Source organism: Mobula birostris, chromosome 6, assembly GCF_030028105.1.
Source record: "Mobula birostris isolate sMobBir1 chromosome 6, sMobBir1.hap1, whole genome shotgun sequence".
NCBI lineage: Eukaryota > Metazoa > Chordata > Chondrichthyes > Myliobatiformes > Myliobatidae > Mobula > Mobula birostris.
The window spans coordinates 39,227,652-39,240,521 of NC_092375.1; the positions used below are offsets into that span (position 1 = coordinate 39,227,652).

At 40.3% G+C, this 12,870-nt stretch overlaps 1 protein-coding gene across 5 annotated transcripts in view; it reads left to right on the plus strand.

Annotated features, from left to right (window-relative positions):
• Positions 1-12,870, plus strand: part of LOC140198965 (POU domain, class 2, transcription factor 1-like) — a 182,807-nt gene that overhangs the window by 141,583 nt on the left and 28,354 nt on the right. For all 5 annotated transcript variants that reach the window (XM_072260282.1, XM_072260280.1, XM_072260284.1 and 2 more), the window contains 2 exons: positions 6,762-6,867; positions 12,029-12,407. In XM_072260282.1, the coding sequence (XP_072116383.1) occupies positions 6,762-6,867; positions 12,029-12,407 (485 nt within the window). The remainder of the gene's footprint in view (positions 1-6,761; positions 6,868-12,028; positions 12,408-12,870) is intronic.

Here is a 12,870-nt window from a genome sequence, read left to right on the forward strand (position 1 = left end):
TTTATGTGGTAGTTTCTGAAGATGTGCTGTGTAATAATCTCATGAGTTGCTTTGTGTAATCACAAATAGCTAATGACTCCAAGGCTTATAGTTTAGTTCTTTTGCTGTTATATTTCCGGATGCATTTTTTTTTTTTTTTGAAACTTTTTTGGAGTTAATAGTGAATTCTGCAACCTTCCAAGTTCTGTGTTTGTAAATTGCAATTAAACAATTGAATCTGCTAATGTTTGCAAGAAATGTGCAAAAGGCAACAAACTGTGCAAATGCAGAAAGAAACAAAATAATAACAATAAATAAAAAAGCAATAAATAATGAGAGCATGAGATAAAGAGTCCTTTAAAATGAGTCCGTAGTTTGTGGGAGCAGTTCATTGTTGGGGTGAGTGAAGTTATCCCCTCTGGTTCAAGAAGGGGTCATAACTCTTCCTGAACCTGGTGGTGCGGGACCTGAGACTCCTGCACCTCCTTCCTGATGGCGACAGGGAGATGAGAGCATGGTCTGGATTGTGGGGATCCTCAATGATGGATGCTGCTTTTCTGTGAATGTGCTCTTTGTAGATGTGCTGAATGGTGGGGAGGGCTTTACCTGTGATGGACTGGGCTGTATCCACTACTTTTGATAGGCTTTTCCATTCAGGGCATTGGTGTTTCTATACCAGGTGAGAATCAATCAGTTATTTTCCCTCGTGCTACTATAGAAGATTGTCGAATTTTAGATGACATACCAAAACTTTTTAAACTTCTAAGAAAGTGAAGGTGCTACCGTGCCTTCTTTGTAATGGAGCTTTCATGCTGGATCCAGGAGAGATCCTCTGAAATCATACTGAGAACTTTAACATTGTTGACTGTCTCCACCTCTGACTCCCTGATGAGTGGTTCATCGACCTCCGGTGTAACATGGTGTCAGCAAAATGAAAGAGCTGGTTATTGACATTAAGGAGTGTGGTGGTGCACGTGCTCCTGTCTTTGTCAGCAGTGCTGAGGTCGAGAGGGTTGACAGCTTCAAGTACCTTGGAGTGAACTTCACTCATACCCTGACCTTGTCCTGGTAGATGCCACAGCCTAGAAAGCTCAGCAACACTTCTGCTTCCTCGGGAGACTAAAGAAATTTGGCAGATCCCTGTCACATTCACCAATCTTTTATTGATGCAGCATTGGATGCATGAGGGCTTGGAATGGCAGCTGCTCTGCTCAGGACCACAAGACACTGCAGAGAATTGTGGACACAGCTCAGCACGTCATGGAAACCAGACTTGGCTCATCTCATTGCCTCTGCAAAGTGTTCAGCATGTTCAAAGATCCCCCAACCACAACTGATATTCTTTCTTCTCCCTTCTCCCATTGAGCAGAAGATACAAAAGCTTGAAAGAACAAACCACCAGGCTCAGGGACAGCTGCTCTGAGGTTATTGACAAGTTCCCTGGAATGTTACAGTTCAGATTCAGATTCATTTATTTACCAAAAGTACAGTGGAATGTGTTGTTTGCATTAACAACCAATGTAACCTAAGGATGTGCTGAGGGCAACACACAAGTGTCACTACAATTCCAGCCCCAACATTGCTTGCTCATTATGTTTTGCAGAACAACACAGACAAGCAACAAAACAACAGAGAATCAGGCCCCTTTCTTCTCTCACACCCACCTACACATACAGATAGTCTTCAGACCCCACGACAGGCCTCCAGCCTCCAAAGGACTTGTGGACTTGCAAACAACGGGCCCCTGACTTCCCCAGTGGAGTTCAGATTCATAGACCCAGGGCATCAGCCTTCAAGCTTCAACTTCCAGACTCTTGAATGACCTTCACCTTCAATCTTCGTTATTGACCCCAGGACTCCGAACTCCAGTTCCTGAACTCCCGACTCACTTACCTAGGGAGTCACCGGCCATTACGCCTCCTGCTTGCACAGGCGTCTGCTTCCAGGACCCACCGACATTGGGAACTTGACAAGTCCTTGTCCTCAGTTCTTGACAGCCTGACATCCACAGTTGTCCTTCATCGCACATCCAGCGCAGAGCGGAGGCCCAAACTCCGGATGTCCTTCGTCCCATGTCTTTGACCTTGGCCTTTGAGCGCAAAGCCGAGGCCCAAACTCCGGATGTCCTTCGTCCCGTGTCCTCGGCCTTGGCCTTCGGGTGCAAAGCTGAGGCCTAGACTCCAGATGTTGTTCGTCCCGTGTCCTCGGCCTTGGCCTATGAGCGCAAAGCCGAGGCCTAGACTCCAGATGTCCTTCGTCGTTCATCCTTTCACTGGCAATCAAGCAAGGAATGGAGTCCTAGATTCCAGCTTGACCTCCAGCTCCTCGACATCCTTATTCCTAAGCTCAAATCTGAATCCTAACTCCTCTCTCTGTCCCCAAAACCATAAGTTCAAAGTAGATTTATTATCAAATTACATATATATCATCATATACAACCCTGAGGTTCATTTTCTTGTGGGCATACTCAATAAATCCATAGTGAAATAATAACCATAATATAATCAATGAAATACTGCACCAACTTGGGCATTCAACCAGGGTACCAAAGACAGCAAACTGTGCAAATACAAAAAGAAAGAAATTAATAATAAATAAAAAATATTGGGAATGAAATGGAGAGTCCTTGAAATTGAGTCCATAGGATGTGGGAACATTTCAATAATGAGACAAAGGAAGTTGAGTGAAGTTATCACCTTTGCTTCAAGAGCCTGAAGGCTGAGGGGTAATAACTGCTCCTGAACCTGGTGTTGTGAGTCCTGAGGCTCCTGTACTTTCCTCCTGATGGCAGTGGCGAGAGGAGAAAGTGGCTTGGGTGGTTGGGGTCGTCGTTGAAGGATGCTGCTTTCCTGTGACACCGCTTCGCGTAGATGTGCTTATTACTGGGTAGGGCTAACGTGTGATGGACTGGTCCGTATCCACTAACTTTTGTAGGATTTTCCGTTGAAGTGCATTGGTGTCCATCCCTATAAACCAAAAAAAAAGGCTGAGTCACAATCTTGACGGAGGTTATAGCTCAGCGCCATCTTGACTGGATGGACCCTTGACCTCAGAACGTACCTCATTTTGATCTTGCTCATTATTGTCTATCTGCACTTCACGTTCTCTGTAGCTGGTGCACTTAATTGTATATTCAGTTGTTACTTTAGCTTGTACTATCTCAATGCACTGTGTAATGCTTTGTTCTGCGTGCAAGGCAAGCTTTTCACTATACCTTGGTACATGTGACAATAATAAGCCAATTCCAATTATAAATTTATGATCAAGAATTAACTTCAGGGCTAGGCTTTCTGATTGATTTTTTTTAACATATTCAGAAGAGTAAACATGGTAGACTATGAAACTAATAAAATTGCATTAATGCCGAAGGAGAAGCTGAGCTCATCTTCAGATATTGGCTCTGGTATCTTCAGAAGATTTTGCTCTTAAGTTGAGTGTATTTGCAGCTCTATTTCAGAGAGCAGTGAAGATAAAATTGCTTCAAATAAGATTAAATCTGAAGTTAAATGGAAAAAATGTAAAAAAAATATAAAATTGTTCTCAGATACACATTCTGTCAGAGGAATGGATATTTAGCTGTGTAATTTTCAGATGACATATAAGGATTTTTATAACCCATTTCTATTTAGTTTTTGTTACCTGATTGCTGGAGCATCAGACTTTAAAACAATAATAGCCTTTGGTTTTTTTAGGGTCATGCAAGCCTTCAGCCAGCACTTTTGTAGGCATAGTTGAATAGACTTGTCCTTTTATGAAGAGTCTGGCTGGAAGGAATCTTGTTCCAATTTTCATCCAAAGCTTTCCAGAAATTACCTATTTACATGTAAGCCAAAGGGACAGGCAGATAGGCAGAAGGAGTGGGGTGCCTCTGTTAGTAAAACAAAAAGAAGTCAAATCCTCAGAAATAAGTGACATGGAATCAGAAGATGTAGAATCTTTGTAAGAAACTAAGGGTAAAAAGTCTTTGATGGGAGTTATATATGGCCTCCAAACAGTAGCCAGAATGTGGAGTACAAAGTACATTGGGAGATAGAGAAGGTATGCAAAAATGTCAACGTTATGATACATCTGATACAGCTACTGCTCTTCAACCAATTCATTGTTGCTAAGTTGTATTTGCGTACTGAAATTGTTAATAAACCTGATTCCATTGGTTTATTATTAGTTCCCCAAGCATCTGAGTGATGTATTCTATTTGTCTTGTGAGTGGAGCAGGCAACTTCTAGCCCAAAATTTAGGAAAAAATCTTCTGTAAGGCCCCATTCCTAGGAATTATTCTTAGATTGATAAGTCAAACCAGCGAACTGCTTCACTGTTTGATGGTTGATAATTAAAAGTTGTAAAATTGTGATCATTAGCCTTTCTTAACAATTACTGTAAGCAAAACATAAAACGTGTTCACCCCCCCTTGAAACTTTTCATGTTTTATTGTTTTACAACATTAAATCACAGTGGATTTAATTTGGCTTTTTTTGTACACTGATCAAAAGAAAGAGTCTTTCATATCAGATCTCTACAAAGTGATCTAAATTAATTACAAATATAAAACACAAAATAATTGATTGCATAATTACTCACCCCCTTCAAGTCGGTATTTAGTAGATGCACCTTTGGCAGCAATTACAACCTTGAGTCTGTGTGGATAGGTCTTTATTAGCTTTGCACATGTGGATGCTGCAACTTTTCCCCATTCTCCTTTACAAAACTGTTTAAACTCTGTCAGATTGCATGGGGGATCGTGAGTGAAGTGCCCTTGTCAAGTCCACCCACAAATTCTCAATTGGGTTAAGGTCTGAACTGTGACTTGGCCACTCCAGGACATTAACTTTGTTTTTAAGCCATTCCGGTGTAGCTTTGGCTTTACACTTGGGGTCATTGTCTTGCTGGAAAACAAATCTTCCCCCAAGTCGCAGGTCTCTTGCAGACTACATCAGGTTTCCTCCAGGATTTCCCTGTATTTTGCTACATTCATTTTACCCTCTACCTTCACAAGCCAAAAAACACAGTCTGATGGCCAAAAAAAAACTCAATTTTGGTTTCATCAGACCATAGCATCTTCTTCCAGCTGACTTCAGAGTCTCCTACATGCCTTCTGGCAAACTCCAGGCGAGATTTCATGTGAGTGTTTTAAATGAGTGGCTTTCTATGCCACTCTCCCATAAAGCTGTGACTGGTGAAGCACCAGGCAACAGTTGTTGTTTGCACAGTCTCTCTCATCTCAGCCACTGAAGCTTGTGAATCCTTCACAGTTGTCATAAGTCTCTTGGTGGCCTAGATCCCTTCTTGCATGGTCAGTCAGTTTTGAGGACAGCCTGCTCTAGGCAGATTTATAGCTGTGCCATATTCTTTCCATTTCTTGATGATGGATTTAACTGTACTACAAGGGATACTCAGTGGCTTGGAAATTTTCTTGTATCCATCTCCTTTCTTGTGCTTTAACCCTTTTGTGGAGTTGCATGGAGTGTTCTTTTGTCTTCATGATATAGTTTTTGCCAGGACACTGACTCACCAGCAGTTGGACCTTCCAGTTAGAGGTTGGTTTTTACTACAATCAATTGAAACATGGTGATCTCCATTTAACTAATTATGTAATTTCTAAAACCAATTGGCTGCACTAGTGATGATTTGGTGTGTCATATTAAAGAGGGGGTGAATAGTTGCATGATCAGTTATTTTGTGTTTTATATTTCTAATTAATTTAGATCACTTTGTAGAGATCTGTTTTCACTGTGACACTTCAAGTGTCTTTTGTTGATCAGAGCCAAAAAAGCCAAATTAAATCCACTGTGACTCAATGTTGTAAAACAATAAAACATGAAAGCTTCCAAGGCACTGCAGAAGTTATCTGCTTCTATCACTTTCCCTGGCAGTGCATTACAGGGACTTACTTTTCTCTGTATTAAGAAAACTTACTGCACAAATCTATATTAAAAGTTTCCCCCTCTTACCTTGAAGCACTCTAGAATTTGGAATTTGCACCCTGGAAAAAGACACTACCTACCTTGTCTGTGCCTCCTATAATATTATATTCTTCTGTCAGGTTGCCCCTCAGCCTCCGACACTCCAAAGAAAGCAATTCATGGCATCAGGTTTATCAACAATTTGAGTAATGCAAATTTACCAGTAGTAAAAAAAGAATCCGTGTAATTTCCTATGTCTGCTTGTTATCTAGCTTTTCCTTCTCGTGCTTCTCCTTTCCTTACATATGAAATACTGCTAAATTAAGCTTCTGCAATGTCATATTCATTGGACTTTGTGTTTACAGACCCCATGCATGTCAGTACTATTCTTTTTTCCCACTTTCTCCTCCAGTGGAACATCTGTAACTGCAAATTGGACCTAAGATGTGCCTAAGATTGAAAAGATTCTAAATCTCATCGATTTGCATTAAGAATTGGTCAGTTTCAAATGCAGTTGATCTGCTGTGCAATCAGATTGACTGTCACTACTTTCAGATCCTAAGGTGTGAGAGGGTGATGAGAAGAATGGTGAAATTACTATTTAGCCATCTTCTCATTAATTCTTAGTGAAAGCCATACATTGGCAAAAATTGTTTATTTTTATTGCTTTCCTTAACTGATGTATGATTCATGAAAATCAGAGTTGGTCCTCAAACTTAGTCAACATCTGGTGTCAGAAAAAAAATTAAATGTACTTTGCCAAAACAATGATTTTTAAAGTTGTCCATATGCTATTAATAATCATCTAATTGTGTCTCTACTCTACAGATGAACATGACTGAATGTTGTTAAATGTTTGGATTATATTTTTCTTTTAAATAGGTTAGCACTAGTAACCTTGTGACAAGTAGTACACCAACTACTCGGGCTGTAAATGCAATGCAGATGCCTGTGTCCAGTGCCGGTGTAACAAGCTTCAGCATTTCAGGTGAGAAGTTGCTGCTAATCAAGCTAATATAGATAGATTATCTGATCCCATTTGTTCTAACGTACCTTTGATTTTAAATCCATTTTAATAGCGGTGATGAAAATCTGCCTTCTAAAAAAACAAATGGCAGAGTTTGTCTTTGGAGACCAGCTAAAAGAGCAGCCAAATTCATTCTGATTTACCTTATGAATTGGGGAGGAAACTGCTCCTTCCTTTGTAATTCTTTGTAATCTTAGTGAATGGAGGTACACTGTCAGTTCAACTGCCTTTTAAGTAAAAGACTATGTTTTGGGCCGAATCTCTTCATCAGAACTGCTGAAGGGTCTCAGCCTGAAACATTGACTGTTTACTGTTTTCCATAGATGCTGCCTGGCCTGCTGGGTTCCTCCAGCATTTTATGTATGCTGCGAAAGGTTATGTAGTAGCTTTTATATTAAGTAGCATTCTGAATGTTACTTCAGATTTATGGGAATGATGATTTTTTAAAAATTAATTTGTTCTCCTTCATTTTCTGTTTCAATGTGATGAAAGTATACAGGTGTGAACATAGGATAGTATATCACAGAAAGAGGTCCTTTGCCCCACGATATGCTGAACTAATTAGATTAGTGATCAAATACCCAAATAAACACATCTGCTCTATCTACGAAATGTCCATATCCTTCCATTTTTAGCACATTCACGTGCCTACCTATGAGCCCTTTGATCACCTATGTATTAGCTTTTATCACTATGTCTGGCTGTACATTTCAGGCATCCATTACTCGTTGCGTAAAATAAACTTTGCCCCACACATCCCCTTTGAACCTTTCCCCTCCTATTTTAAATGCATACTCTGGTTTAGGATATTTCATCCCTGGGAAAGTGATACTGACCTCTATCAGATCTTACCTCAGCCTTCCCGATCCAAAGGAAAACGACCCAAGTCAGTTCAACCTCCTTTTGTAGCACGTGCCCTGTAATCCAGGCAACATCCCCACAGCCACTTCTTCACCCCCTCCAAAGCCTCAAAATCATTTCTATAATAGGACAACCAGAACTGAATGCGGCCTAATTAGAGTTTTGTAAAACTGCAACATAACTTTCCTTTTCTTGAACTCATTTCCTTGACTAATAAAGACAAGCAACTGTACATTCTGCAGCTGGTCATTAAAACCCCTCCAGGTGTGGACTTGTCCAAAAACAATTGTTCCTAGTTAACTCTCCTGAGTTCCCACCTAGTACAGTCATGATTTGCCTACACCAGTTAAATACTCTCCTAAAAGATCCATATTTAACCTTATCTATAGCTATCTTAAAACTTCCAACATCCTCGACTCTGGCACCAGGAGGTAATACACTACCTTCTTTTTTGCAGTCGCAGAATTGCCTTTCTGTCCCCCTAACAATTGAGTCTTGTCATTATTGCTCTCCATTAGCCTTTCTTAACAATTACTGTAAGCAAAACATGCCTTCAAAAAGTATTCACCCCCCTGAAACTTTTCATGTTTTATTGTTTTACAGCATTGAACATCGAACATATAGAACAGTACAGCACAGTACAGGCTCTTCAGCCCACACTGTTGTGCCGACCCTTAAACCCTGCCTCCCATATAATCCCCCACCTTAAATTCCTCCATATACCTCCAAAATTGAACCACAGTGGATTTAATTTGGCTTTTTTTTGACACTGATCAAAAGAAAAAGACTCTTTCATATCAAAGTGAAAACAGATCTCTGCAAAGTGATCTAAATTAATTACAAATACAAAATACAAAATAATTGATTGCGTAAGTATTCACCCCCTTCAAGTCGGTATTTAGTAGATGCACCTTTGGCAGCAATTACAGCCTTGAGTCTATGTGGCTAGGTCTCAGCTTTACACATGTGGACACTGCAGTTTTTCCCCATCCTTCTGTACAAAACTGCTCAAGCTCTGTCAGAATACATGGAGATCATGAGTGAGTCCACCCACAAATTCTCAGTTGGATTGAGGTCTTAACTCTGACCTGGCCACTCCAGGACATTAACTTTATTGTTTTTAAGCCATTCCTGTGTAGCTTTGGCTTTATGCTTAGAGTCATTGTCTTGCTGGAAAACAAATCTTCTCCCAAGTCGCAGTTCTCTTACACACTGCATCAGGTTTTCCATCAGGAATTCCCTGTATTTTGCTGCATTCATTTTACTCTCTATCTTCACAAGCTTTCCAGGGCCTGCTGCAGTGAAGCATCCCCACAGCATGATGCAGCCACCACCATACTTCACAGTAGGGATGGTGTGGTTTTGATGAAGCGCAGTGTTTTGCTTTCACCAAACATAGCATTTAATCGGATGGCCAGAAAGCTCAGTTTTGGTTTCACCAGAACATAGAATCTTCCAGCTGACTTCAGAGTCTTCCACATGTCTTCTGGCAAACTCTAGCCAAGATTTCATGTGAGTGTTTTTCAATGAGTGGCTTTCTCTTTGCCACTCTCCCAAAAAGCTTTCGCGGAGTTGCTTGGAGTGTTCTTTTGTCTCACGGTGTAGTTTTTGCCAGGATACTGATCGCCACCAGTTGGACCTTCCAGATACAGGTGTATTTTTACTACAGTCAATTGAAACACCTTGACTGCACATGGTGATCTCCACTTAACTAATTATGTGACTTCTAAAACCATTTGCCTGTACCAGTGATGATTTAGTGCGTCATATTAAAGGGGGTGAATACTTATGCAATCAGTTATTTTGTGTTTTATATTTGTAATTAATTTAGATCACTTTGTAGGGATATGTTTTCACTTTGACATTTCAAGTGTCTTTTCTGTTGATCAGTGTCAAAAAAAAGCAAATTAAATCCACTGTGGTTTAATGTTTTAAAACAATAAAACATGAAAATTTCTGGGGGGGGGAGTATACTTTTTATAGGCACTGTAAATATAATTTTAAAGAAAGCACCACAGCATCTCTAATTCCTCAGGAGTTTGCAGTCATCAAAAACGTTGGTAGACTTCTATAGATGTGTGGTAGAGAGTGAACTGATTGGCTGCATTACTGCTGGGTATGGGAACGCCAATTGCTTTGAGCAGAAAATCCTACAAAAGGTAGTGGATTCAGCCCAGTACATCATGGGTAAATCTCTCCCAGCCGTTGTGCACAATCTACATGAAATGTTGCTGTAGAAAAGCAGCATCCATCATCAGAGAACCTCATCACCCAGGCCATGTACTTTTCTCACTGCTGCTATTAGGTATAAGATACAATTGGCTCAGGTCTCGCAGCACTAGGTTCAAGAACAGTCCCACCCTCAACCATCGGGCTCTTGAACAAAAGCGGATAACTACACTCATTGTATTTTTCGTGTTCCCAGAGCCAATGTCTCATTTTAAGGATTCTTTAACTTGTTATTTCATGCTGTTTCATTTCATACTCGTTATTTAATACTATTTATTTATATTTGCATAGTTTGCTGTTCATTGATTCTCTTTACAGTGCTGTTCTATAGATTTGCTAAGTGTACCTGCAGCGAAATGAATCGGGGGTTTTAGATGGTGACGTGTATATGCTTTGTGTCCGTGAATATTTAACTGAGCCGAGTTGCAGCTCCTGACTGACCATATGAAGCAAATGGTGATGGCGTTGGATACACTTAGGATCATCCAGGATACTGAGAACACCATAGCAAGAATTTTAGTGAGACAGTCACAGCTAAGGGATAGGCTGCAGATTGTTGGGTGACCATGAGGAGAAGTAAGGAGTAGACCAGACAGTGGAGAGGATCCTCTAAAGTTCAAACCTCAAAGTAAAATTTATTGTCAAAGTACATACACGTCACCATCTGCAACCCTGAGATCATTGGCTGATTTCCCATTCCAAGTCCAAGGCCAAGACAAAGGATCAGTGCAGGAACCTGGTCTGAATTCCCTTTGGTAAACCAGGATCTTTATACTATGATCCATGGTGGTATATTAAGCTGATTTTACTCCCACTTATCCAGCTTTATTGAGTAATGACCAGGAGGAAGAATCTAGCCTGATTTCCCCACTTGAGTACTGAGTGACTGGATCATATACCAGTGCTGGAAGATGTTGTGGTTTACTATATTAGCATGCAGCCCATGGGTAATTAGCAGTAGCAGGATCTATCCACTTAAACACAGAGCCATAGATTTGCAGAACTAGATTGTTTACTTCATTGAATCATTGCCAACTCTATGAAACAACAATCCAACTGGTCCAATTCCCCGTCAACCCCAGCACTCCCTTTGTTTACCCCTTACAAATACATGTCCAGTTCTCTTTTAAGTACTGAAAATAGATTGGATCAGCTGACCAATTGAAGGCAAGATGCTTGAGGGGTGATCTGATAAAGGTACATAAATTACGAGGGATTTTGATATGGTAAACAGAATCTTTTTCCCCATGGTAGCAGTATCAAGAATGGAAGGGCATGAGTCTTAACAGGGAGAGGTTTTAATTAGGATCTGAGGTCTTTTTATACACAGAGTGGTTGATATCTGAAATGTGCATTCAGAGGAGATGATGGAATCAATATCAGTTGCTCTGCTTAAAAGGCATTTAGGTAGGCACTTGAACAGATAAGGCAGAGGAGACCACAGTCCTAATGTGGGTAGATGGGATTGGTGCAAGTGGGTGTAAAGCTTGCCATAGACACGGTGGACTGAAGGGCTCATTTCTGTGCTGTACAACTCCATGACTGTACATTCCAGACTTAACCAGTTGCTCTTTGCTTTTAAAAAATACTTCCATTAATTTTGAATTTTCTTTGCTTGGATCATCTTCAGTTGATGCTGTCAAGTTCTCAACATTGTTGTGAATGGGAGCGTTTTCTGTCTATTTCAACTAGATGTTTCGTAATTGTAAAATATCATTTTCAGACTCCTCAGCTGCCTAATATTCCACCACTCCAGATTTATGTCACTTAATTCTGTATTGGTTTTATTGGTGACCGTTTATAATGAGTATTCTTATTTTGTGGTACTGCATGTGGAAGCTTCTTTTATCTATCCTCTCAAACTTGTAATTTTCAAGAACATTATTAGATCACCCCCTCAACTCTTTCCAATTAGTATATTATAATAGTTTGGATGAATTTTTTCCATCATTTTCATTTTTCTGTAAATTATTTCAGAACTAAAGCAAGCAGGAAAGTTTGTACTAAAATATACATGTTATGTGTCCTCTAGGTACAACTGCATCAGTGACAGCTTCAACAAATGTGGCATCTGTAATCACTGGCTTATCTTCTGCAGTTTCCACATCAACAGTTACTTCTCCAGCTCTAACCCCTTCACCATCAGCGTCTATTTCAGTTACTGAGTCGTCCAGCAGCAGTGATACCAGTACCACACAGACAACCTCAACTGGCTTAGTAAATCCTTTGTGCACAAGCCAAATCATGGTGTCAGCTTCTGGACTGCAGACAGCTGGCACTGCGCTACAAGCAGGAGCTGCACAGGTACCCGCTGGTGCTGGGCTTGCTACCAATCCAAGCCTAGCAGCCATGGCTGCTGCTGCAGGACTAACTAATCCTGGCCTCATGTCAGCCCCTCAGTTTGCAGCTGGGTAAGTCTTCACTAACTTCAGTCATTGGTGTATAATATTTCTACGTATCTGTGAGTGCATACATCTAAGATGTAACATTCCAGTGTAAAAATTGAAAAAAGAACTCATCCTGCTTTTTCTTGTGAAGTGGAAAGGAACTGAATTACTTGTGGCTACAGTGGACAAGTTTTTTTCTTTAAAAAAGGCTTTTGGTGTCGGGTGTTCCATTTATTTTACAAATACCTATATTTTTTAGCCTCCAGACATAAATAATTGTTTTGAAACATTAGAGGAGATAGAGCTGTCAAGAAGTTTAGCTGGACAGTTAAATAATATCCTTCATTTTGAATGGCATAACAGTGTTTAGGTTTGATGGGGAAGAAGATTGGTAGTATATGAACTGCGAATAATGTGGAGAAATATTTGAGTGGCAGAGAGCAATGAGATACAAACCCATTGTATCTCATTCTTTTTCTAGTCAGTA